The 27859-nt window shown below is 49.5% G+C and overlaps 1 protein-coding gene across 8 annotated transcripts in view; it reads right to left on the bottom strand.

The window, feature by feature from the left end:
• The window catches only part of RUNX1 (RUNX family transcription factor 1), a 247289-nt gene that overhangs the window by 15744 nt on the left and 203686 nt on the right, over positions 1-27859 (bottom strand). For 6 of the 8 annotated variants that reach the window (XM_025871737.2, XM_025871766.2, XM_025871751.2 and 3 more), the window contains one exon: positions 25989-26180. The exons of the other annotated variants lie outside the window; for them this stretch is intronic. In XM_025871737.2, coding sequence (XP_025727522.1) covers positions 25989-26180 — 192 coding nt within the window. The remainder of the gene's footprint in view (positions 1-25988; positions 26181-27859) is intronic. 8 annotated transcript variants of the gene reach the window in all.

Genomic DNA, 27859 nt, shown 5'->3' with positions numbered 1-27859 from the left:
AGAATCCTCAAGCAGATCAATGCTCAGCACAGAGCCTGATGCGGGGCTTGATCCCAGGACCCTGAGATCATGACCTGAACCAAAACCAAGAGCTGATGCTTAACTGACTGAGCACCCAGGTGCCCCTCATGTCTAGCTTTCAAATCAGAAATAACAAGGCATGCCAAAAGGTAAGAAAAGCAGTCTGAAGAGATACAACAAAAAGCAGAACCAGACTCATATATGACATAGATTTTGGAGTTACCAGACAGGGAATTGAATTGTGATTAATGTGTTAAAGGCTCTAATGGAAAAAGGAGACAGCATGCAGGAACAGATGGGTGATGTAAGGAGGGAGATGGAAACTCTCAGATACAAAGGGAAATTCTAGAAATGAAAAACATTGTAACAGAGATGAGAAATGCCTTTGATGGGCTCATCAATAGACTGGATATGGCTGAGGAAAGAAGCAATGAGCTTTAAAATATGTTAATAGAAACTTCCCAAACTAAAAGGTAAAGAGAAAAAAGAAAGAAAAAAACAAAGCAAACAAACAGAAAAACCCAAAACAGAACATCCATGAACTCTGGGACAATTTCAAAAGGTGTAACATATGTATAGTGGAAATAATCAGAAGGAAAAAGAAAAGAAAACAGAGTAGAAGAAATATCTGAAGTATTAATGCCCAATGATTTTTTAAAAATTAGTGATGGACACCAAACCACAGATCCAAGAAGCTCAGAGAACACCAAGGAAGATAAATACCAAATAATCTACAGAAACACCTCACCGAAAGCAACAAGGATACGTATTACTTCCAATTTGTCTTCAAAAACCATACAAGCAAAAAGTGTAGTAAATATTTCAAGAGTTTAAAGGAAAAAAAGCCACCAGCCTAAAATTCCATATTCTACAAAATTATACCTCAACAGTGAAGGAGAAATAAAGATATTATCTGACAAACAAAAACTGAAGTAATTTACCCAACAGAGCTGTCATGCAAGAAATGTTAAAAGGAATCCTTCAAGGAGAAGGAAAATATAGGTCAGAGAATTGAATTGAAACAAAGAAAGGAAGTTTCAGAGAAAAAATAAATGAAGGTAAAATGAAGTCTTATTTTTCCTATTCTTAGTTGATCCAAAAGATAAACTGTCTGTTTAACATGATAATAGAGGGAATAATGTATTGGGTGATCACAGCATATGGGTAAATGAGATGAATAGCAGGAATGACAGAATGGGAAGGAAGGAGTGGTGTAGTGTTATTTAATGGTGACTTAGATTCATTATGCATGTATTTTGCAAACTCCAGGGCAAACACTAAAAACATTTTTTAAAAAGGTATAATTGATTGGCTAAGAGAGGAGATAAAACAGAATCATATAAAATGTTCCATTAAAACCAGAGGAGCCAGAAAAAGAGAAAAAAGAACAAGTAAGCAAATAGAAAACAGTTACAAACATGATAGCTATGAATTCAACCATTATCAATTATCACTTTAAGTATGAATGTTCTAAATGCACCACTTAAAAGCTAGGGATTGTCAGAGTGAAGGCCCAACTATATGTTGTCTACAAGGAACCTACCTGTAATATAAAGACTCAGGGTAAAAGTAAAGAGATGCAGTAAGACCATGCTAACACTAACCAAAAGAAAGGCAGAGTAGCTATATTTAATGCAAAACTGCCTTCAGAAGAAGGAAGAATTTCAGGGATAAAGACGGGAATTACATGATGATGAAAGAGTCAGTTCTCTAAGAAGATGTAACAATCCTTAACATGTATGCACTTAACAACAGTGTCAAAAAACATGAGGCAAAAACTGATTTCGAATTATAAGAAGAAATAGAAAAATACACTTAGTTGAAAGCTGCAACACCCCTCTTCCAGTAACTGATGCATCAAGCAGGCAGAAAATTAGGGCATTTTGACCTGAACAGTACTCCCAACTAACTTGATGTAATTAACATTTATAGAAGATTCCATTTAACAACAGCAGAATACACTTTCTTCTCAACCTCACAGGGAACATTTGCCCAGACAGACCACATTCTGGGCCATAAAACACACCTTAACAAATTTAAAAGATCAGAAATCATACACAGTATATTCTCAGGCCACATCGATTAAAAACTAAAAACCAAAAAACCAAAAAACCAAAACGACAACAACAACAAAAACAACAACAAAAAACCCCACCAACAACAGAAAGTTAGCTAGAACAAATATTTGGAGCTTCAACAACACGCCTCCAAGTAACCCATGGGTCAAATAAGAAGTCTCAAGAGAAATTAAAAGGCATTTTGAACTAAATGAAAATCCAACATATCACAATTTGTGGAATGTAGCGAAAGCAGTGCTTACAGGGATATTTATAGCATTGAATGCGTATATTAGAAAAGAAGAACAATCCAGAATCAATGATCTAAGCTTCCAGCTTAGGAAAGTAGGGGAAGAAGAGCAAAATAAACCAAAAGCAAGCAGAAGAAAAGACATAATAAAAATTAAAGTAGAAATCAATGAAATAGAAAGTGACAAAATCAACAAAACGAAAAGCCGTTCTCTGAAAAGTTTAAAACGTCCTACTTTGGTCCCAGGCCCCCATGAGGCCACACAGGAGAGCATGGCCAGAGACCGCTCTTGGTTCTACTTGGACCACCTACCTCTCTGCGGTCTTGAATGCCCACCCTCAAAACATGGATTCCCAACAGCACCACCATCTTCTCTCCACTCTGGGCCAGGAAGAGGTTGGTGACTCTGTGGCATGGCTATTATAGTTAGAAGGCCCTTTCTTTGGCTCTTCAGCTGATATCTTTAAAAGATGCGACCTTTTGGTAACCTTTCAGAGCCGTTTAAAAACAGAGACCAGACAGTTATGTATGTCATGGGGCCCCAGCGTCTATTTATAAGAGCCAAACCTGCTTGGTGAACATAGAAGCCCTCAGGGCTGTCCTGGTTTTTTTTCCCTAGAGGGTTTTTTTCCCTCTTTCTGTTTGGAAGACGGCAGGGTAGTTCCCAGGGTGCCCTTCAGATTCACCTCAGTCATGGGTAGCTGGTGTAATGCCCTCTTGGATGCCTCCAAACGCACAACAGGATATGACTCAGGGCTCAGAGATGTGAGTCAGTTTCCAGGGTGATGTGTCAGGGCGGGCCCTGGTGGTGGTGGCTTGCATCTCCCCATCTGGGACCCTTGGGAGGGAAGATCTGGGCTCCCCTGCAAACAAAATGCTGCCCCCCGGGGCTCTGCTGCTACGTTCAGAACCCCGTGCTGTCGTGGCCCCAGGCGCTGGGTCCTTCTCTGCTCTGAAAGAGGCATTTCCCTGGTGAAGTCCCACTGTCCTTCAGCGCTGTTTCCTCTGGCCTCTGCGGCAGGGAATCAAAACGCAGCACGGCACAAGGAAGGAGGGCTAGCAGTCACCTAGAAGTGCGCCCAGGTAGCAGACGCGGGATTCGCACATTGTTGCTATCGGTGAAACCCCATGATAATGTGAGTCAGCTCCTACCAGCTTTGGATCCTGGAAAAAGCGAGGTTGTGAAATAGCTCTGGTATTTGCCAACCGTTGTCTCTGCCGGCTACAGACATCTTGGTTAGTCATGTACAGCTAAGATGCAGTCATTGTTCCAGCAATTACTCTGAAGGGAAGCATCCAGCACCAAGCCCGGGCAGAAACCTGCCCGGGGATGCTGCGTTTTAAAGGCCTTCAGGGTTTTGAGGGGTCCCATCCAGATCACGGGGCCTGGGAGGTGGAAGGCTGCCTGCAGGAGGGAAGAAGGGAGCCGTGTGGCCATGTCTCCCCCACGCACAGCCTCTGGGACCCATATTCTGAGCCTGGCCCCCGGGGAGCTCCCTGGCTTTGCGCTCAGGGCCACTGGGTCAGGGCCGCTGGGAATCTAGAAAGCCAGTTCCTTCCAGCAGAGCCGCCCCCAGCCCTGGTGGCTCACCACAGCCCTTTTCCTTTCAAACCTGTTTCCTCATCTCTAAAAATGGGGGCAACCAGCCTCACCTGCCTCACAGGTGTGAGAGTTAATTAATGTTTGTGGAGCAGCTTTGAGAGCCACAGATGAAAGGCGCTCTATAAATACAAAGTGCTGGTCCTCATTAGAGTTGCCAGACACTTCCCAGGGGAAACAGTTCAACTTTTGCCATGAGGCCTCTCCCGTCAGCCCCATCAGTCTGAGGCGCGTCTGGAAAAAGGCTCTGGACTCAGGCACAGTTGTCTCTGACGAAGGGCTGGGGGGTAAGTCACTGGCTTCTAGAAAAGATGGGTGTGTGGATAAACACCTCTTGTTCTCTGCCAGCACCATGTCCCCGGGGCAGAGGGAGAGTAGCCTTCAGTTCCCGTGGGGAGCCCATGGCTTTGAGGGAACAGAAGGCACCTTCTGGTCTTCCCCCTGTCCTCCCTTGCCAGACAGATCATTGCCCGGACTTGGTTAAACAAACACCCACTGCAGACACCCCTCCTGTGAAGATTTTCTACACTCTCACCTTCTGCACCTCTGACCCCGAGCACGCTTTCCAGGCCCGCGCTGATTCTACAGGTGGGCTGTGTAAATTCCTGTAAGGCCAGCCCACTGGCCATGTTCGAATGATTCCATGATTGCCTTGTTAACTTCCTGCCCTTCTTCCATTCTCCCAAAGCTAAAGAAACGGAATCTTCTGAAGGAACATTCCATGGGGGTAGCACATGCTGTAAAGAGGACTGTGCAGGTCTGAGCATCGTTGGCCCATGGCACAGGGCGGGAGACTGTCAGAGCCAAGCCATGGTCCAGACTGTCGCTGGAAGGCCCTGTGCTGATGAGGGGGAGCCCATTGGACTCCCTAGAGAGACACCAGAGATCTCTGTGACTAAGCAGATTCGGTAAGAGCCGTCCCTTGGGCAGCTCCTATTAAGTAATGTGGCCGAGCTTTGCTAGGATCCTTGTAATGCCTCAGGGTGGCAGCAGGCCAGAAAAGAAGGAGTGATGCTAGCTTTGGGGTCTCAAGGACTGCAGGACGACTGACCCCTACCCCGTGGGCTGTCAGTTTTGGAGGAGACGCTCTGGAACCCAGCTCAGAAAGAGACACAACAGCTATGCGTCACGTCATTTTGCGGCCTGGCTTCCCCTGAGGCCACTCCATCCAGCTCTGTCGCCCCCAGCCCTCTGTGTCCACGTGCCTCCCTCCGGCCAACACCTGGCCTCAGGCACATCTCTCATGGGAGACACAGAGGTGGTGCAGGGCCGAGAGAGCGGGAGTCCACCCTCCCCACCAGTGCCATCATGGCTTTCCCCGCTGGGCTTTCTCCTAGCTGCAACCCTAGATTTTACTTTAGCACTTTGGTGGTTTTGTAAAAAGTGAACGACTGTTTGACAGATTTTTCGAGTGGCTGGAGCCGTTCAGGCAGGCTCTGTGTCCTCTGCTCCCATGCAGCGTGTGCCCGCATGCATCCTTTCTGGATTTTTCGGCCGGACACTCTGGTTTTGAGCAGCACACTCTGCAGCATGGCATTCTAATAAAATCAGGAGTCACATGAAGGGGGAAGCAAGAACACAGCACAACACGATATCTAGAGAGCGCTGGCAGAGCACCCGCAAAGATGCTTCCCTAGCCTTTGGTTTGGGTAGCCCCCCAAACATTTCCAGGATTTGGGAACTGTGGCCGGGGGCTGTCCCTCAGACAATCACGACAGCCAGGGCAAGAGCCAAGCAAGGCTGTCGTTTGGGAGTTGGAGAGATTAGGGCTGAGCCCCTGACTCGCCCTTCACTCGTGGTGTGCTCCTCTTTCTTGAGGAGCTTCCATTCGGCGCTCCCCCCTTGAAGGGGAGTAGGTGAGCTTCCCAAGCTGAAGCGCCTGGCCTCCTTCCATAAACCACTGGCTCAGTGTCTGCTTCAGCATGCTCCCATTTTCCTCACGCTCGCTGTGCTGTCCTGCCATGACTTTTCTTTCCCAACCTGCACCAGCTCCTTGTTTTCCTTTCCCACGCATCAGGCGGGCTCCGGGAATTCCCAGTGGCAAGAACTAGGAGGCTGGGCCCAGGGAGGCCCGCCCCCTTCCGCACCTCCACGAGCATCCGAGCATCCAAGCATCTTGCCTTTGGCCCCGGGCACAAAGACGCAGCATGTGCCTGGAGGGAGCGGTGAGCCCGGTGTGGATCCCGCTGTCCCTTCACCTCCAATGCTCTGAACCCCCATAAAACTATGGGGCACATCTCTGAACGGACCAAACAATGAACTTCTCCCTCTTAAGTTCTCTTAAGTGCTCTTAAAGGGCACTGCCATTCCACTTGGCCACGGACCCTCTAGTTCCCCCACGGACATGATGGCAGGCCAAGGACGCATATTCTCTTCACATAAGAGGGGCCTCACCCCCCACTCTGCAGTGGAGACCTGAGACCTCTATGATTCACGGATTTACTGTCTTCCATTTGTGGCCTCGGGGACACGGCAGGATGGGCCACTGTGAGCTCAGCATCATCCTTCATTCCTAAAACTCAACACGCTCCCAACCCGCCAGGTCTGGCTTCTTTTTCACGAAGTCTTGGAAGAGTCGTGTTCATTATACTTCTTAAGCCCAAGGCTTCTCCATTCGTCAAAAGTCCCCAAGAAATGGCTCTCTTAACACTTCTCTTTATGTTACAACAGCTGCAAAAGCCCTAGGATATTTGCCATTGGAGCAAGACATTGAAGAAGAGCCCCAAACAGCCTCCTCATGGGGCAGCAGGTTCCCATGCTAGTTTTGGGTTCTTTAGAATAACTGGGTTTCTTTGGCTTGTGAGCCGGTGTGTGTGTGTCGGGGGGGGAGTCGCTATCAACCTCTTCTGGGGGAGCGGGCAACCCCTGCTTTTGTCTGATGTCTCTTCGGCAGCCTTCTCCCCCACCTTCGCGCAAGCTCTGCACAAGAGGAACTCGTTCCCTTAAGTCTGCAGCCGGTTTGCACCCCCCCAAAGGATTGACCTTGATGTGAACTAATTGGGACTGCCATAGATTAGTAACACAGGTTGCTGAGGTGCACTTTTGCTGCATAAAGGAGAGCTTTGAAGATAAGAGCTGCGCGTGCTTTCACAAGCTCATCCCTGGTGCTCTGAACAAAGGACATAAACTAATAAAGTCAGATTCATCTAGGGGCAATCTACACTCGCAGAGGAATATCACCCCAAACTGATTCAGAAAGGCAAATGGAAATCTGCCGGAATTCTTTTAAACTCCAGCACAGGTCTCGATTTAAAAAAATGACACACACACAAAAACTCTTGGTAATAAGCAGACCTCTGATGATCTAAAGATCCACAGCTTCATTTATTGACTTAGAGAAAGTAAATGGCATTTCAAATACAACCTTCATACTTTAATAGATGAGGTCACCCTGAGAAAGATGATACTGAGCCCAGCAGTGGGAAACCTCCCTCCAGAGGACTGCTTTGATTTACAAGGTCAAGGAAGCCTTTCTCAGAGAAGCAATAGGTTTTCAGTGACTTGGACTAACATAGGAGAATTAAAAAAAAAAAAAAAAAAAAAAGAAAGGAGTGTGTGAGATAGCAGACTAGGAAACTCTTGCTCCACAAAAGGGATGACCTACAGAGAACAGAAGTAAGGCGTCAAAGCTGGTTCCCTACCAAGTAGAGATGCCTACGCGACCCCCCTTTGTTGCAGGCACAGAGCGCCTCTGTGGACCACAAGAGCCTTGTGACTTTCCCAGAATTGTTCTCAATCGGGGCTGTTTCTCCTCCAGGGGACATGGAGCAATGTCTGGAGATATTTCTGGTCATTACAACTAGGGTGAAGGCTGTTCCTGGCATCTAGTGGGTGGAGGCCAGGGGTGCTGCTAAACATCCCACAACACAGAGAATGCCCCCCACCCATGGCAGAGAATGATCTGGCCCCAAATGTCAGTGGTGCCTGAGGAAGACCCAGGCCAGCCTAGGCACGCACCCCATGGACAGGGCACCTGAGACTCAGGGGTGTTGAGAGAAGGGGTGTGCTGGGAACATTTTGGAGCCCTTGTGGGAACCAGAGGCGCTGGGGGCCACAGTCTGCCCACGTGGCTTCAGCCGTTGGGCTGTGCCCAGGGAGAACTCCTTCCCCCTGCCAGGATTCGGGATGACTCTTTCTCACAGCCTCATGGCCTGGCACCCAGACTTGAAGCTGGCACGCCGCGTCCTGGGTGAGATGCAGGTGTAAACGACCAACAGGATCACTCCTGAGCTGACCGTCAGCTTTGCCACCTGGGAAGGGGACAGGCTAGTGCTTGCCTTTCCTGAGCTTCCCGGGCATGAGTCACATGTAACTAGATAATGATGCAAATCACTGTCAACATTTCTAAGGTTTCATTCCAATGTCTCAGGGAATGATAGCGCAGAAAGCGACCTTGGAGACTTTCTGAGCCAGCCCCGCCTTGGAGAAGGCCAAAGCCTGGACAGGTGACGTGACTCTCTCCGCTCCCTGCAGCGGGCTGACGACGGGGCAGGGGACAGACCTTCTGGTTCCTTGCAGAGGGCTGTTTCTTTACTGTGAGACCCCCGCCCCCAGCCTAGTTACCATATACTGACAAAACAAAAAAAACTGGTCTGAATCCCAAAAAAAGAAAGAAAGAAAAAGAAAAAGGAAAAAAAAAAGAAGTAATTGCTAAGCACAGCGCCCAGTGGACACAGGGGAAGGGATCCTTTTTCCTGCATACAGGCCTGGAATTCTGAGCTCTGCAGGGCTGCCTGGGAAGCCCTTGCTCCATTTATATCCCCTTTCCACCCTGAAACTGAGCCCCAATACCCCCAAATCTCAAATGAAATTGGTGTCTGTTGCTGTGAATTCATGAATGCCTCAAGTCAAAATCGGGGGAGGGTGGCAGCATTTCCTTCTGAGTCCCCTGTGTATTGGGGTGGTCATGAGGAGGGGGCAGGCTTCCAGAAACAAGGAGGTGGCAGCAAGGATCCGATTGTCGCCCTGGTTCCGCCTTTTCTTCTAATGGCCTTCAACCGCCAAGTGGCTGCAACGTGCCGATTTTAAACCCTTTTATGGAAAGTGCCATACCCTTTTCTGCTCACATCACTTAAAATAATGAGTTAGCCGCACTTGTATTAGTCTGTCTTTCAAGTGGATTAAATTCACGGTCTCGTTCCCCTCCAGTCTCGCAGGCTTTGGCCTGGCTGTCTGAACCTCCAGATTAGACTGATGAGCACATGCCAGACAGCAATGAAACGCAATTACCTAGGCAAACTTTTGAAGGATTTGAGCCCTGGGGCACAGGCTGTTTACGAAAGACTAAAAGCACCGTTTGTACTGAGCAGGACCAGTTGCCTCCGTCTTTTTGAGTTCTGGATCCCGCCTGCCACTGGACTCCAGGCAGGATTTCTAGGGGCCAGATAACATCAGGCTTTTGTCCACACCTCTGCACCTCAGGGTCTTTGCTGTTTTTCAACAAGAAAATGCAAGTACCAACAAAAACCTATTATAACATCTCCTTTTGTGTTCACTGACTCTCTTGCTCTCATTGGTTTATTATGATTATTATTACTTTTTTGTATTGTGTACCACGGCGAGAAAAGGCAGCGAGAAATCATCCTATAGCTCCTTGGCTCTGGAACGTCTTTGGAAACGAACAACCTTTCCAATAAACAGGAACTTCCTGTCTTTGAACAAAACAGCAAACCAGTCTCAACAACACGTCCAAAGTACTTTCCCCTGGCCTGGAACAAAAGAGGGTTCTGAGGGAACTGAGTGAGGGAAGAGGAGGCGAAGAAAGCGAAAGGGAGCGTTGACAAAGAGGGTGACAAATGGCCTCCCCTGCCCCACCCCCCAGATGGCCCACATTCTGCTATTTTTTCGGACAGACGGGCGGGCCGGCACGGGTGGGTTGGAATGGTCCTTCGTCCACCAGCTGAGAATCATAATGCGATGCCACAACAGGGGATGGGCAGGGGGTAACTTGGCTTTTGTCGTCTGTCTTAGGCACAGGGTGAAGCCATCACGGGGGTGGCGGTGAAATGTTTCAGTGCTGGGGGGCCTGGGGCCCCAAGGCCGGGCAACGGGTCCGTTGGGGGAAGAGGCTTGGTTACAGGTGGGCCGGGAGGGAGGCCACCAAGGTCAAGAGTGGATGGATGGAAGGATAGATTTGAGAAGTGCCAGAACCAGGAAGAATCAGGAATGCTTTTAGGGAAGGAGGCGACACAGGGACACGCCTGAACATGGGGGGAGGGGGCAGAGCGCAGGTGTCTGGGAGGCAGTAGCGAGGCGGGAGGATGGGGTTCCAAGGAAGTAGTGGGTAAACCACCTATTCCTACACTGGGGTCCAAATCTCTAATTAAATGGGGTAAAGCCAGGTTCAGGTATTTGGAAGACAGCCTCAGGTGAGCTGTCTGAGGAGCAAGGCAGATGGCAAGGAAAGGCAATGACATAAGAGTCTGGCCTGGGGTGTGGGGGGGGCAGCAAAAGAAAAGGGTAGCTTTAAAAAACAGAAGGCTGTAGAAGGTAATGGGGTCAGAAGGTCAAGAAGCAGAGATACTTCCCATCTTTTTCCTCGTCACAGAAGTGAAGAAAGGGGCAGGTCTGTTGTCACCTGGTGGGGCCACTGAGGCTCCCTCCCCCAGGCTCCCAGCTGGGCTCCGGGAGGAGGAAGAAGAGTCAGTCACAGAACCAAGAAGCAAGGCTCTGCCCTACACCTGGTGCTTTGGGAGGAAGGAAATCATTCAGGGCGGAAAGTTTTGGAATTGAGGTGAAAACGTGTCAATCACCAGTTTTGACCTGCTGTCCTGAGAGCAGGGAAAATCTTCCTCAATGACTCCCACTCACCCCTTACCCTGGAGATCTGGGCTAGGGTCGTGGGGGTCTGGAGAAGTAGGAGAGACAGTTCCTGCCTGCCTGAGCCTTCGAGGCGAGACTGTTGCTCTCGGAACCATGACTGGAGATGGGGAGGAGAGGGTGCAGGTGCTCAGGGCTCGGGATGCTTGGAACGCATCTCATCAGTTAGGTTTCGAGGTCTGGATGATCTCACGGCACAGAGGGAAATCTTGGGTCCGTCGTTCCCAGGAGCCCAGGACAGTCAGGGCATCAGCAACATGCACCCCATTGGCTAACAATGAGGCATGGCATGGGGAGATGGTGGAGTCCCAGGGCCCAACGGATGGGCTCTGGAGGAGAGAAGACGGCCCAGCTCGATCATTGGAGGGGGAAGAGGGGGGCAGGGAGGTGCCCTGAAGAATGGCAGGGTCAGGGGGAGGCAGGGGTGGGTGTTTAGAGGTCAGAGGAGGAGGCAGGTAAGGCAGCAGCCTTAGTGGACCTCAGCGCTCCAGCCTCCCCCCACCCCCACCCCTCGTCTGCTTCCGTTTGGTCATTTCGGAACCTGGATGGCTCAGGGGAGGGATGGAAACCTCATGGCCCAGAGACAGGCCAAGGCAGGACCAGAGAAGGAGCTGAGAAGCCCATGGTTAAAGTGATTTCAGTAGGAGCAGGTTTGGTTTCTGTATCCGGTCCTCCTTGGCCACCAGATGGCTTGAGGGGGCCACATCTGCTTTCTCCGCCACCATCCTCTGCAGGCCATGAGGTCAGACAGAGTGGCCTCAAAGAGGAGGCTTCGCAGGGCCACCCCTGGCCTCCCAGAAGGCCACGGGCTTAGCAGCGATGCCCCCTCCCATGGCTCAGGGTCTTTCCCTGAGTTGTCACTCAAGGTCACATGGAAGGGGTTCGAACCCCGGGCAGGAGGGAGCGAGCCGGAAGTCCCCAGGTTTTCTATCCCTCCTTGCTGCTTCCGACGCCTCACTCTGCTGGCTGCCTCGGAAAAGGTGTCCTGGGGGAAGCTGGCTGATGGGCGCAGAGAGAAACCAGGGCAGTGGAGTTCAAAGTGATTTGCTCTGAAGTCCCAGGCCTCAGATAAAATAAGCAGCCTGCACATTTTCCCCGCCGTGTCTCTGAGGCTGAAGCTATGAGTCAGCAACGGGACTTAGCGCTTAAGCCGGGTTTTTGGAGCTGAAAGGATGGGGACTGCCTGTTTGTCGTTGGAGGGCAAGCAGAACGGAGTGACCGTGGTACCTACATGCGTCCCGGCTCAGGTGAGAGCCTTGCTTACTGAGAAGGAACTGGAGAGATTTGTTACAAGCCCCCGAGACGTGACAGGTCCACGCGGGAGGAGTCACTAGGTGCTAGCGAGGGGCCTACTGTGGGGCCCCCCTTTTCTGGCAGAAAAGCGTGGCTTTCATAACTCTGGGAAACTCTTCCTTGATTTTTATCCCAAGGGCTTGCACATTGTGTGGTTCCATGCAACACTAGTCATTTCAGGGTGGCTTTGACTGAGTAATGACCCTTCACAGCCATCAGCCTTGAGGGCTGCTGACTTGGACCCAGAAGAGGTCCTGACCGGTGGCTGCCTCGGGTCAGGGTCTCTGGAGAGCTGAATCTGCAAAGGGTCTGCAGATGTAAGCGCTGGTGGGCCCTTGTGTTACAAGGGACTGGAGGGAGAGAGTGGGGCAGAACAGTTTGCTGGTTCCTCAGCGAGTAACACCGAGCTGGGGAAACACTCCCCTCTGCTTACTGCCCCAGCCACTCAAATGTCAGCAATGGAAGGGGAAAAACAAGAAGAGAAAACCTTTCCTGCACAGACCCCATTGGTGTGGAAAAAAGCTCGGATTTTGGCACTGGTATGGGGGCTACCCGCCACCCCCCCGCCCCTCTGACTCTTTCTTCACTCTGTGGCTCAACCCCCTTGGTAACTGTGGATTTATTCTCCACCAGGCCCAGAGCTTCTTGTTTGGCAGTGGGAAATTCTCCTTCATAAGAGGGCTACTGTTGGTATTGTTTGTTTGTTTTTAATTTCCAAAAATAGGGACAAGTTTATAAAATGGGGGGGGACGGACAGGGAAGGGGGGGAAGCAGAGGGCAAGGGAGGCAGCTGACCCCAGCGTTTCCCAGTCTCGCCTTGGCTTCTGCCTGGCTCCCAGATCCCCCCACCTCCTGTTCTGAACGTGAAAAATAAGCAGCCCGAGCCGCCTTGACTGGAGATGTGTCTAACAAGGCCCTCATTGTCTCAGACAGGTGTGAGATTGGACTTGATCTGAGGCCAACACCTCCAGTACCGGAGCCAGCTCCGTGAGCTGAAAACATGCATCAGCCCTCCAGTAATACCACTGTAGCCAGCCAGAGTCTCAACAATTTAAGGCTTAACACACACAACATAAATCAGTGGAGGATGGACCAGCCGACCGGCAGCTTCTTGGGCGGATGCCTGCACACCGTCTGCAGATCAGACCCTGCCTGTTTGGGTTATTTGAGACCTTTTTTTGGCGGGGGGGGGGTGGGTAATATAAAGATGAGAAACTGGGTGGAGCAGTGCACAGGCACACTGGTGTTTGCCCTATCTTGTTCCAACAGCCCCTCTTTCACATAAGTGCTGTTTTGCAGGGACTGCTTGGGAAGGTTCACTTTGCCGTATCCAAATACTAGGAATGTGTTCAGGCTGGGGAGGACGGGCAGGAGAGCTAAGCACGTGTGTACAGGAGCTGGCTGTGTGATCTTCAACAAGTCACTTAACCTCTCTGGGCTCCCAGTGTCTCCTCGATCTAATGAGGGGGCTGGCCATCTCATTCTAGCCCATTCACTCATCTCCATGGTCAGAAGTTCGGAGTCTCTGTAAAAACTGCCCAAATCAGGGGAAATCAAAATGCTTGGGGGAATGTTGGCAAGACCGCTGAATGCTGTGTTTCTGAGTGGATCTGTTCCTCTGAGCCAGAAAAGGCCATTTCACAGAATTTCCTTCATTGCCTCCTCCTGTGGTCTGTTCTTTAGAAACTTGTGCTCCTCAGACCACTGAGGCCAGCCTCGAGAGCCCTGCGAGGCCTGGAACTCAAGCCCCTGGGGCTGTGGTCAGGACACGTCAAGACCATGCGCTGTGGGAGGTGAAGACCGGAGGACAGGTCCACATCGCTAGTTAGTGCAGGGTCTCAAGTCCCCACTTCTCTTGATTAACCACTAACTAAGTTTCACCTAGGAGAGGTGACAACCAAGTCACCGGGTCTTAGCAACCGGAGAGAGCCCAGAAGCCACAAACATGTTAGATACAGTGCCTCTGAAAGAGGGGCATTCGGTTTCTGCCCATGAAGGTCCCAGGGTAGATTTGGCGTTGCTGTCCGTGACCCTGACTCTGAAATCACAGCAATGGTCGTCGTAGGGATGCCTGTCTCTGGCCCTAGTTCCCCTGTCTGCATGGCCACACACTGTTCAGGGAGTAAATGCAGAAGTTGGCAGCGGGGTCCTGAACCGGGACACAGGACCATCACTCAGCACCAGTCCCCAGCACCCCCCACGGCTCTGCTACGTTCCCACAGCTGTGGCTGCCTGGCCCCACCTACCACACTCCCACACCTGTCCACAGCCCTCCTTTTGGCCCACCAGCAGACTTCCAGGGCCCGGGCCTAGGGGCGAAATCAGCCCAGGGAGGTATTTACTTAAAATCACACAGGAAGGTGAAACTCGGTTCAAAGACATCCTTTTGCAGATGGTTCATTAAAAATGCCGAAGAGGCTGACCATTCACATTCTCTGAATGTGTCCGATTCATGCAAGAAAGGGACGGGTCGGGGTTCATCTCTGACTGCTGCCCACGTGGGCCCTCTGGCCAGGGAGTGTCCCGTCAGCCTCTCTGCAGCCGTTTGCTGTCCCGCAGGGGGCAGGGCTGAGAAGGACAGAGCGTGGCCTTGAGAGGGGTATTCTATCCTTGCCTTTTTGAAAAACCCCTCCTCCTGAAGCATGGAATTCAGCATTTTGTAAATGGAGGCACAAAGAAGCACACGATACAGAATCCAACCGTGGGGGCCTACTCTTTGAGGAGACAGAGTACTCCTAGAAAAAGTCCATGGATGGAAGGCCGAGTGCGGTGTCACATCCTAGTGCATGTTTCATATTGACAGGAGAGACTATATTCTGTGGCCACCTCCTAGGCAGAGGCGGGACAGGCCCAAGACCGGGAGTTCAGGTCTGCCTCCAACTGGGCCAATCTCTGTCCTTCCCCGGGGCCTTGGGGGTCTCATGAGGAAAATAAAGGGCTTTGAGCAATGATGTGTAAGGTCCCTTTCAACTCTAACAGTTTACTATTCCCATTTGATCTTGCAGAGCAGGGGTTATGCGTTTGCCTGTTGGAGTTCCCCCAAGGAAGAGGAACTTGACTGAAGACACTACTAAAACCACTGCAGGGTGACTGTCCTGCAAAACGAGGTGTGGCTCATCTGACAGGACGGACGGACGGATTATAACACCCTGGTGAGACTCCACTGTCCCCCATGTGGGTACGAATGAACAGTAAGAGTAAAACGAGTAACATCGACCATTTACTTAGTGGGTGAAGTGTACCAGGCTCTATGCTAAATACCTGAGGAGAATATGCCTCCATCCTTGCAGCAGGATCCTGAGGTAAGAGGAAAAAAACCCGTGCGATGCTCATTGCGTGCCAGGCATCCAGCGCATACACGTAGGAACTCACTTATGCTCACCACTCTCCAGTGAGTCAGGTCCTATTTTTACCATGCCCATTTTACAGATGGGGAGCAGTGGTGCAAAGCATTTCAGTGATTTTCCCAAAGTCATATAACTACCCGAGCGGCCAACCTGGGATGTGAATTCCAAAGTCCATACCCATTACCCACCATATCAATTTTAGTGTTAATTGATAGATCCAGATTCTGCTTTCCTCAGAAAGTGCATTCTGGGGGCTCCCATGTTTTTCCCGAGTCCCATTCTGATGATAAGGTGGGAGGAACAGGTGTATCCTGACTGATGGGATGGATGGATGGACAGAAGAAATGGCGTTCTGTCTGGACATGTCCAGGCCGCTGTGTCTCCCTCGGAGGGAGCCATGACTGACCAGGGAGAAAGTTTGAAAAATAAAAGAAATTCCTTACAGACCCTCTAATGTACACCCCCTCCCCCCAGGCGTGAAAGAATCAAATGAGGAATTCGGGAAGAGATTCTGGAATAAGAGTAACAAGATTTCCTCTCCCTTCCACCTGAATTGGCCATCTGTAATTTTGCACAAATTCAATTTTAAAGTCATGCTTTGTAATTTGTGGAAAATCATATTAAACAGATCCACGTCTGGCCAATGACTTCTCTCATTTAGCAACATATGGTGCCTCGGAAAGCCCGATCCCATAGCAAAACTATTACCAAAAAAAAAAGGGGGGGTGGTCTTTTAATCATAGGCAACAGAGCAGAGGTGTTCTCAGACATCCCTACTGGCTTCCCTGAGAATGTGAGGCGTGACCGTTAATCTCCAGGAGCTGCAGCATCGAGAATTACAGAATGTTAGTGTTTAAGACCACGTCTCTAATCGCTTGTATGAGATGGGGGGACCTGGCTTGGTGGTAAAGGAGACCGCGGACCTGGTCCCGCGGCGGCTCGGCGCCCATGCAGGCGCAGCAGGCAGGACCCGCAGGACCAGGTCGTGCACCTCATGGGGGTGGCAGGCAGTGGGGATGAAAGGAACCAGCAACATCAGTCGTCTCTGTAACTGTGAGCTCTAACTACTTTGTTCTATAGACACCATCACAAACATACGCTGCAGGTTCAAAACCGAGGCGAGGCGGGGCGGGGGGGGGGGAATAACTGCACGTTTCAAACACTCGTGCTTTCACCCCTGCTATACCAGCCCTCTTGGACCAGTGAGAGCCGCACGGCTGGAAACTCAGGCAATGACAGGCCTACATAGCCGGCAATTTACAACATTGTACGGATGAAGATTAACAGACCCCGAGAGAAGCGATCTAAATAAACCACTTAACGGGCAGAAATGGCAAGTCGAGCCCTTGAGCTTGTGCTGACTTTTACAGATATTTTAATAACTTTATCATGTAATTTGCCATCTGATCTTGCAGAGAGATGCGCTAATGGAGTGTGAGTGGCCACACAGCGCAGTAACCCCAGGAGACTTAATAAAACCACCATGTTCGCTTCCTGACCTGCGACTCCAAAAAGCGCAGTTGCTGGCCAGATTATTTCCTCCTCCCTTTTTACCTTGAGATGTCCTTTTACCCCCCATACTCCTGCCAGTAAATATGTATGGGTAGCTCTCCCAAAGATGGAAGGAAGAATTGGCACAGCCTAAGCTCTCTGGGTCTTGGATCTGGCCTTGGGATGACTCAGATTGAACACATAAAGCTTGTAAGTAAAGAGACATCCTCTGCGGGAATCAGCAAGTTACAGATCTGGGAGACTTAACTGTCCCGGATGGGTGAGCTGCTCTCTCACCCAGGGTGGTGCCAACTCACGGGCCTTCCCTAGCGATGCTCTGCCTTTAGACATCACTGGCGGCCACGCCCAAACCCCAGGGCTGAAGGATCACGGTGCTTCCTCTCCCCATTCTCCCAGCAGAACCGAGCTCACCACCACAGTGGCCCAAACCTAGCTAACCACACTGCTCACGCTGCTGTACAGAGGTGTAGACTCAGCGATGTTGGGCAGAAGAACCAAGATGGTGTGCCGCCACGAGCACTCTGCGGTGTGCGTTTTAAAGCTCAGGGTTCGTGGCCACCCGGTAGTCTCTGGGTGACATGAGATGCCTTGGACAGTCCTCTACCACCTCCTCCCCGCTCTCGCTCACACTTCCTCCAGCTGGAAGAACAGGCGGTTCCATCTGACAGAGAATCACCTTTACAAAAGGAGTAGTAGGGGCTCCTGGGTGGCTCAGTCGTTAAGGGTCTGCCTTCCGCTCAGGTCATGATCCCAGGGTCCTGGGATCGAGCCCCACATCGGGCTCCCTGCTCTGCGGGAAGCCTGCTTCTCCCTCTGCCACTCCCCCTGCTGTGTTCTCTCTCTGTCAAATAAATAAATGAAATCTTAAAAAAAAAAAAAAGAGTAGTAAACTCTTGCTGTGGATCACAATTGGAAGATGTTTTTCAAAATCTTGAAACAGATATTTGGAATGTTCTAGATCCTAAATATGACCCTAAGGCGTTGTGAATAATGATGGTGCCCAGGACTGTGGCACTTGAGCCTGTGTCTGGAGGAAATGACTGTCTTTTCTGCCCAACCTGTGGTACTCACGGCTCATTCAGGGACTTGGTGTCATGAGACCATTTGGTCTTGAAACTGCTGATTTCTTTTAAACGTAAATGTAATATTCCATGCCATGTAGGACAGCGGAACTGGATAATACCTCAATCTGAAGACTGTCTGTAGCTCCATAATTAAAAATCAACTGGATAAGAAGTACTACCTCCCTTTCTCCCCCCGTCAATCCTCAGGTGTGCACAAAGAAACAGAAAATAAACACGATTGGCCAATGTTTGTTTTTAGGGTGAGTTCCGTACTATTTTTTGAAATTATTTTGTTTTATTTACTGTGGTTGGTAACTGAATCTCTGGTATCAAAACATAAAATGTTCTGCCAGAAAGAGATTATGGAAGAAAGGTCTACGGAAAGAAACTGGGTTTGTCAGTGAAGATTTTATTTACAGGCGTTTTGCAATCCGTACCTTTAATCTTCATAACAATTGGGCTGTTTTACTGCTTTAGAGGCCATTGTTCAATAATAAGAAAGCTGCTGTGGGGCTAAAGCTTTGAACATAAAATGCAAAGATACAAGACAAATATGCATGGAGGTGGCCTTCTGAGAAGCCCTCTGCCTCTGTACACTTTCCCCCAAAGGTCTGGCAGTGGTGCCCCGAGGGCCAGAGAGAAATAAAGGAAAGGCAGAAGTCACCACAGTTCCTCAGCATTATTTAAGTCATACATGTGGACTTTTACAGAGCCCTAAAATAACTCAATTACAGGGGGCCTGCATTTCCGTTCCCTGCTGTGAGGAAAAATAATGCAAATGAGTAAAACCAACTCGGTTTGGGGAACCACCCCTTATGAGAAAGCATTCCTACCTTGCGCTCCTACAAGCACGTGAAGTCTGTTCCTCCCTTGCTACCAACTTTTGGTAAACTTTGACACGGACTTCATGGCCGTAGTCAAAGTTTCTTCTTTCAATATCCAAATTTGAAAGGCTGTCTTCGGGTGATTTGTGAATTTGGGATTATGAGGTATGCAAAGTGAATCACCAGCCTTTCAAAATGGGTGTCCAGTCAACAATGCCTTGCTGTAAAGCCATTTTTAAAAAGGCAGCTTGTCCAAATACGACAGTGATATGCCTGGCTCTGGGGAGGTCAAATTCTTGAGTCCATCCCAACCGGCACAGAAGATTCCTGCCATCTTCTGTGCCCCTGCTTACGACCCTGCACAATGTCATGAGCTGTGGGGGGCTAGGGCAGAAGGCACCCGGGCCTCTGTCTGCTGGTCTGCTTTGCTCCGGTGACCACAGGGCACAGCCTATTTTTTTCCCTGTTGAGCACTGTTGGCCCTCTGGCCCCATCTGCATAGATGCTCTAGAAAATGTTAAGAAATATTTGATCTCATTTAAGAAAAAAAAAATCATACATTTTCCTGCCTGGGAAATAAAAGTACCATGATAGTGAGTTCCGGCAATGGTGGGGTGAAGTGCTGGTAGCCAGAAGAGGTGACCGAGGCATTTAGCATGAGCCACCGAGCCCATACCGACCTGCCCGTAATATCTGTTCTGGCATGGGGGACATAGGAAAGTTCTTTCTTTCTTTCTTTAAGATTTTATTTATTTATTTGACAGAGAGAGACACATCGAGAGGGAACACAAGCAGGGGGAGTGGGAGAGGGAGAAGCAGGGAGCCCAATTCAGGGCACGATCCCAGGACCCTGGGATCACGACCTGAGCTGAAGACAGACGCCCAACAACTGAGCCACCCAGGCGCCCCAGGAAAGTTATTTCTAGACTCCTCTGCTGCCTCCTCTCCTTTCTACCTTGGTATAATTGCTAGGATGGTGGTCCCCCAAAAGGTGTGTCTGTGTTCTGACCCATGGAACTGTGAATGTGACCTCATTTGGAAAAACAATCTATAGATGCGATTGAGTGAGATGAAGTGAGATTCTCCTGGTTTATCTGCTTGGGGCCTAAATCCAACCACAGGTGTCCTCAGAAGAGACAGAAGAGGGGATGACACGTACACAAAGGCCAGGCGAAGATGAAAGCAGACACGGGAATGATGCAGCCACAAGCCAGGGGATGCCTGGAGGCACGCAAGGCTGGAAGAGGCAAGGAAGGACACTTCTCTAGGGTCTTCAGAGGGAGCCTGACCCTGCCGGCACCTTGATTTTGGACTCTGGCCCTCAGAACTTGAGACCGTAAATGTCTGTGGTTTTAAGCCATCGAGCTACAGCGGCCACTGAAAATGAATACACCTGGTTTGGTGATGCTGAGCTTACCAGTTAACTAACAGTTTTAAGTGGTGTCCACGGGCTGGCGCTATGGCTCGCTGCTTTGTGGTTCACAGTGGCCCTAGGATATCCAAGCATTAACTGTTACTCCCGTTTTGCACATGGCGAGACCAAGGCTTTAAGAGCTTAAGTAACTACGGCAATACGTGGTGCGGGCCAGGTTTGGGCCTCGGTGGCCTGCCTGCGGAGCCTTCACTCTCAGTCACTCTGCGCTCTCTTTCTTGGACATTAGGTTTCCAGCTTAGCTTTCCTGCTGATTAACCGTTGATACCAAGTAAGTGCTCCAACTGCAGTTGTATTAAAAATTTACTCTCCTTAACAAAAACCCTTTGTCGGGGTGTGTGAACCCTTCTTTCTTGTAATTAGAAAAGATGCCCACAAGGCATTATCAACATGCTCGGGAAAACACGGTCCGGTCACCTTGAACGACATCCATGAAAACATTTGGTGTGAAAACGCAGTCCCGCTAAAATGTGGTTGATGATGACTGGGGTGCTGACAGCCGGCCAGGTTGGCGGCTCCTTTGAAGGGCCGTTTTATTAAGTACTTAGCTGTGCGGTGCTTGTAAATACAGTGCAGGCATTTGAGCAGTGCTGTTCAAGGGGGTTCTGTTTGGTAGCTATGCCTCTCCATAAACAGAGCGCGAGAGTCAACGTCAGGCTGGCTTCCACGCCAAGCACGGTTAAGTAACTCACAGGAGTGAGTGGAAAGCAGGGGTGACAGACACAGGGCGGCCACATCAGACTCAAGCCATGAAGGCACAGGCAGACTAGGATGCAAAGGCTTTAGGGCCTTTTTTTTTTTTTAAAGGAGAAAACAAAGATTTCACTTTCTTCCCATCTTACTTTCTCCTTTTCCAAATATCTACGATGCCATTCATTAGCATGAGCTTTTCACACTTTCCCTAAACCTACAGTTTACATTGCACCAGCCCAGAACACAGAAAACATGAGCTGAGTTCTCAATTCCTGCTTCTAGCCCTATCAACTCTAACCCCTCTGCCTGCTTGGGAGGAGAGTGGGCAGGAGAGGGTCGTGGCACCCCTCAGCTGGCTCCCACCCCACGTGTCACCCTTCATCATGCGTCCATTCCACCCTTTTCTTTTTCCCTCCCTTCCTTACCCCTTGCATTTATTTATTTTGATTTATTCATGGGGACACCTGATCTAGGCTTGATGTCAATCGTGTAAGATTCTGTTGTCAACCTTGAAAGGCTCTCAAATTCTACCACACCTAGGTAAGAGTTATTTTTAAATCATTCACTTTTCGAGTTTACAGCATGCCTTCTATGTTGATTCCTAGCGCCCTGACTATTTTGCTTTGTCGTGTGACCATTAAAAGACCACTGGTAGATCTGTATGTGCTCATTTCTGGTGCCTGATGGTAGTCTCTACTTCCAAGGTAATCAAAGGGCTCCCATCCCCCCTTCGGTTTTGAACTTCTAAAAGAAGGAAGGAAGAAAGGAGAGAGAGAGAGAGAGACAGAGAGACAGAGAAAGAAGAAGAAGAAGAAAAGAGAAGTGCTATGCAGTTCAGTATTTTTACTCCCAAGGCTGGAAAGGGGATTTCTCTGTCTTTTGTACAGGGAAGTGGAAAGGATTTTTTTTTTTCCCCTTTTGTCAATGCATCTGGTAAACACTGACATAAGTAAGCCTGAATAATAGGGGAGGAACCAAGGCAATTCGTATCTCAAAAAGCGTCACAGACAACAGTACCAGAGAACATAGTCTTTCCAAAGTAACTTTAACCTTTGGGGAAGATCACTATCCACACAAAAATCACTTGGAAGACAAAAACTGAGGAGGTGAATCTGAGATGTTGGGGTCTCCGCTCCTTGACCCTCAAAGCGAGGCACCCACACTCCTCAACGCTGATCAGAGGTTGCTTGGATTTGGACGTTAAGGAGGCTTTGGTCCCAGTGGACCCCAAGAGAGACTCTTCCATGCAGGAAGGCCAGGCTGCTGCCCCAGTTCAAGCAGACAGAGGGTAGCTGGGAAGCCCTCCTCCTCCCCCTCGTCCCTCATTCCCTCGCGCTAGAGAGGCATTATTCTGAGTTAAGTTTTCTTTTGTCCCCAACTTGAAAAACAAATGTACATGTTCCCCCCCCCCCGCCATCCCCAAAAAAAGACAGCTTATCGAGGTGCCCACCACAGAGTCCGGCCCTAAGGTTCTCATTTATTAGCAACATCTAATGATAACAGACCACATTCAACACAGGCCCGCCAAGGGAATGCCCAGCCCAGTACTGCTCCCATGTCCCCTTTGATGATCGGGATTCTCTTGACGCTGGTCAGCCCTATGGCTAATTGATCCTCGATCCCAGAGAACCTGCCACCCTGTCCACACTGGCTCTGTAGCCCAGAAAGGTCTGGGTTTGAGTCCAAGTCTGTCACTTATGCTCTTGGAGACTCTGGGCAATTGTTAACCTCTGAAGTTCAGCTGCTCTGTTTCTAAACCACACCCCAGGATTGTGGTGAGAGCAGAATAATGCATACAAAAGGCTTGACCTGTGCCAAAAGCTATCATAACCGGTCCAGTTAAAGAGTTAAACCTCACGCCCTGATAGTTATGGCAACACACGCAAGAACAACAAAACTGGCCCTCTTTGTCCAGTTTTCTGCACCAGCCGATACCAGCCTGTCTCCATCTTCCCAGAAAGAGGGGTTCATGCAGCCTTAAATGTGGTTCATCATTTTTGGTAAATCGGGAGTCAAATTCTTCCTAAAATTATTTGCTGGGGTTGTCTGGAGTCATCTCTAGGGGAGTGTGTGTGACCCATCCAGCATCAGCGACTTCATCTTGCTAGAATCTGTGCTGTCCCATCTTTTAAAAAGACACGCATCCGTGTTCCTTCCCGTGATTGAACACGAATTCTAAAACCCGCCTGTAGAAGTTCGTGACGATGTCTTTCTTAACTCATCGTGCAGCCCTGACAAAAATGGCTTTCTATTCACTTTTAAGAGCTGGTGAAGGAGGAAGTTGAAGTTAACCTCAGCCCTTTTAATAGTTAAAACCTCAACAAATAAACAGCGGTTTGGTGGCATGGCAACCTGCCCCCCTCTTCCCTTACCCTGCTTCAGATAATTTGAGATGCCTATTTTGAGTGATTCTCCAGCACATCTGATTCTAGATAAATAGAGGTGTTATTCTAGAGCTGTGATTTCCTACTGACAGAGTTAAAGGGGCAGGCCTAACTCTCCGGATGAAGCCCCATCCTCTCTGTCAACCCACGATCCCTCCAAGCCCCCAGTTGCGGACGTTTCCCGAGGCTGAAAACATTCACACATCTGTACGTCACGCTGTAGCATGGCTGTGACTACCTTTGGGATATTTTTCTTACGACGATGGCTGCCGTCTCATAGAGAGCCATAAACACAGGCTGGATTTTTATATAAAGCATCTTCTTAAATATAATATGGAGTCTCTAGAGCTAAGCCAGGAAAATAACCATTTCCCTACTTGTCAAGAACAAAATGAAGGTTCTGGCTGAAAGAGACTTCGCTATTATCCCTGTTAACTTTCTAATTTCAGGGGAGAAAACATCCCGAGGGTCTACTCAAAATGTGACTAGGATAAAAAAGCATTTTCTTACAGAAAAAAAAGAAAGAAAGAAAAAGGAAAAGCAGTTTTACGTGAATATATCCTGGATAGTTATTTTTAAAAAAGTTCCTACGATTTTACAAGTGAAGGACTGAATAGGCAAATCATATTTTGGAAAGGAAGGGCATCAGCAATATAGTTAACACATTCTTTCGAGCAGCAACCAAGCCTCTGGGGCACTCTAAAAGCAAGTTATTATTACTTACATGTTGCAGAAGTAAAAAGTTTTTAAAAGGAACAAGAAAGGGGGGAGGCTCTGTGTTAAACCCGAGCCTTTACTAAGCATACAGTAGTATTCCAAAGAGCTAAAGAATCCCCCCCCCCATTCCGCCCTGGTAATATCTCCACCCCCCCACCAAGAGCTGCTGATGGCTGAGGACAAGAATTCACTTACCACCCTCCCTGTCTTCTTTTTGGGAAAAAGAGCCTATCTGACAAGGAGGCAAATCAGATCTGATTCACTCCTCACCAAAACTGTCCGAAACAAAGCTGACTTAACGGTGACCATTTCGTCTTGCTGCCTTGTGGCTGAATCTTCCATTGCTTTTAAAAAAAATGCTTTATAGTTTTGGTTCCAGTATCAGTAGAAGAAGGCAAGTCCCTTTCTTTATCAGCCGAGTAGGCAAAGTCGTCAGTTACACGATGAGAGAATAAGAAAACAGAAGGCTTCCCTTTGATGTTACAAATGGAGGCCTGAAGATGGCATAAATTAATTTAAATGGCCCTAAACACAAGATCAAGGAATCTCCTCGAGAATTTGTTCTGTTTGGAAGGAAAGTTGCATTTCACCCCTCACCCATCTCTCTCACTTAACTCTATCCGATTTACCGCACACACTTGCATTTTGGCATTTAAAGAAAAATCAATATGCATATTTTGAACAAGTATTCATGATAAGCACCACAAAACTGATGACTTCAAGGAGGCTTTCTCCTAAATACACCGAAGATGAGTCCGTAGATGAGAGAGAACCCGCCAACATCAAGCTTAGGTTTCTGTTTGGAGACAAAGTGGCCACCCTACGGATGGGCCACTTAGCAGCTGTGTGCACAGTATCTGACAGGAAGCCTTCTCTGGGAACTTTCCACTCAAATAACAGAACCTCCCCCAGACACATAACTAGGAGAGCTTGTGGGATGAGCCATCAAACTCTGTGCAAGAGAGCATGCTTGCCTTTTGAGAGCCCCACATGTGCTAACCCCAAAAGTGAGCGACTGGTCCGGAAACCTTAAAAAACTCATGACGAGCACACATCCCTCGGTAGGACTCACACAGTGAAAACGCCTGGGGAAGCTAATTTCTGCGGTCCCAGAGGGCAAGTAGCATGTCCCTGGCTGGCCACCTGCCCTCTCCCCCAGATGTGTTGCTTATCTCTCCCTTTGAGTTAGACAGGCCTGCTACTTGGAGAAAGAATCTTACTGTGACCGTATCATACACAGCTGTGTCCTGCGCAGCACACAAAGAAAATGACTACATTTCGGAAATTCGAAATGGTATCACAGAGCAAATAATCATTGACGTCAGTGGTCTCTACAGTGCAAATGAACTCTGTGTATTATCTAATTTGGCACAGTGTGTTTTATGCAATTATTGTATTTTACAGTGTTTTTGCAATTGCTCGCTAAACCTGGGTATGTGTGTATGGTGTGTGGGGGGGGCAGTTCATCTGCATTCTTTACTGATGGTCCATTTATTTATTGTAAATAATACCTCTGATGTGCTGGCATCCAGACTTTCCTAGTATTTCTTTATATTTTTAGAAGAACATATATTAGATACAAACCCCACAAATAATCTGAAGACAACAAGAACTTGAAACATCCTGACTTTCACCTTGCTTGGGCAGTGTTTGTGTGTGTTCAAGCCTGCTGGGTAGGTAGGAAAACAACATAGCCAAGGCTAACTTTTAAAAAATTCAAGATATTATCTACATATAGATATACCTCTCCATAGCCCAGGTTCTAGTGCCCCTCGATCTGGGGATCTCATTACAGCGCAGATCTGACTCAGGAGGTCCCGGGCCGGCGGGCCAGAGACTCTGCTGTCTAATGCGCTCCCAGACTGCGGGTCTGAGGACCACCCTTTGAGCAAGGAGGAGAACCCAGGACTGGTATGGGGGGGGGGGGGTGCAGCCCGAGGACGAGGCAGGAAGTGGGCTCCCTCCAGGTACTTACCCTGCATCTGACTCTGAGGCTGAGGGTTAAAGGCAGTGGAGTGGTTCAAGGAGGCCCGAGGGTTGGGTGTGGGGGCTGGGTGGTGTGGGCTGACCCTCATGGCTGTTCGCCGCAGCTGCTCCAGCTCACTGAGCCGCTCGGAAAAGGACAAGCTCCCGGGCTTGGTCTGATCATCTAGTTTCTGACGATGTCCTATTGTGGGGAGGGGGAGGGGAGTGGGGGTGGGAAGGGGAGAGGGAGGCAAGGAAGGAGGGAGGGAAAAGATCAGAAAATGTATTGTGGATTTTCTAAGATTTGGGGTTTTCTCGTCTTTCCCCTCCCTCTCCCCTCACCCCCAATGTGGATTTACTGGAGATTGGCACACATGGGGCTGGCTTCCCGTGAAAATTTGGGGCCATTGTCCCCATGGCAGATGGGGGCGCCGCTTTCATCACAGGCCACTGGGTGCTCCCCCAGCCTGCGCCCCAACTCCCCAACCCTCTGTGCCCATCTCCACCGGGCAGAAGGCAGTGGGCATACAGGGACGGGTGGCGGTGGATGGTCGGGCGGGAGAGAAGGTGCATCAGTGGTTGGCACTTGGCCACGTGCTGTGGGCTGAGCTATGGCAGCCAGGAAAGGTGCCCTCCCTGTGGCATTGGGACTGCCGCTCCTTACTGCAAACCCAACCACTGGCAGGTTTTAGAGGGGCAGCAAAGTGGGCCCTGGAGCTTAGCACACGCCCCTTCCAACAGGAAATGAGGTGTGGCTGCAAACCCGCAGTCCTTGGGGAGGTCAGATTTCCTGTTAAATGCCGGGCATGGGCAGCCCCTTGGCCCCTCTCCGCTCCCTCCCCTCGCAAGCTTCTCATGAGCCTTCTTCAGCATGCTTCTTCCCTGAAGCTGACTTCCCTAGGCGTACCCTCTAAGCTTTAGGGGGTTGACGGGAAGGTGGAGCCTGGGCCTCATCCGGGCCAGTCCTCCCAGGAGGCCGGGCCAACCTGGAGCCCAGAGGTTGTGCCCGGAGGCTGGATGGGCTTCCCCTAAGGGCTCAGGAATCCAAGGTGAGAAGGTGGGCCTCTCTGTTGTCCATATAGACAATCAGTATCCTTGCCTTGTTCCCCATCCAAATCACTGTCACCGGGATGCAGTGAGCAGAAGCCATTCACATGGGACAAGCCAGGAGGGTTGGGCCTCCTGTTTCCTTCCTTAATCCCCCCAACAAGAGGGCTTCAAACTGGAGACTCAGGCCTATCAAGCAGAACCGAGGCTCAGGATGTACTGATAGAGCCACCGTGGGGCCAGGCAATTCATTCTCCTTTCAAAGAGGATGTGCCCTTGCTCCTTTCTCACCCCTGGGGTTCGAATAAAGAGTCACTGACCAATTTCACCACCACCCCCCACCCCCCAACCTGCCGCTATCATCAGGTGACCTCCAAAGCACCTTGGAGGAGCGGCCTGCTTGCTGCCATAATCAAGGGCTCTTTCACATGTCCTGACCCAGACCTCACTTAGAAAGAGGATCCGTGGATTCCACTCCCCCCCCACCCCCCCCACCCCGGCCCAGGCTGGGAGAGGGGTGGGAGAAGTATATTTTAGCCCAGCTCCCAATCGCTACAATTACAAAATTAAATTTTATAACTTGTATTATGGTTCCAAATCTCTGTGGCTGGCCATTTCTTCCTGCTGCCAGGCCCCTTGGCACAGTTGACACGGTCTCAAATTCCAGACCAAAAAAAGGCCCCACTATATTGCAGTGATTTTATCATGAATAAGACCTGTTTGGCTCCAAAATGAGGAAAACGACTTAAGCATAATATTTGTGTAGTTCATATGCAATGCTCCCTCTTTTCATATGTCACCAAGGCAAATCTGGACTCTGATTCAGCCCACAGC

This window comes from Callorhinus ursinus, unplaced genomic scaffold, assembly GCF_003265705.2.
Source record: "Callorhinus ursinus isolate GAN/ISIS: 27379988/994484 unplaced genomic scaffold, GSC_fseal_2.0 scaffold1, whole genome shotgun sequence".
Taxonomy (NCBI): Eukaryota; Metazoa; Chordata; class Mammalia; order Carnivora; family Otariidae; genus Callorhinus; species Callorhinus ursinus.
Note: the sequence above shows the minus strand (reverse complement) of the source record. Positions and strands in the feature narration are given on the sequence as shown.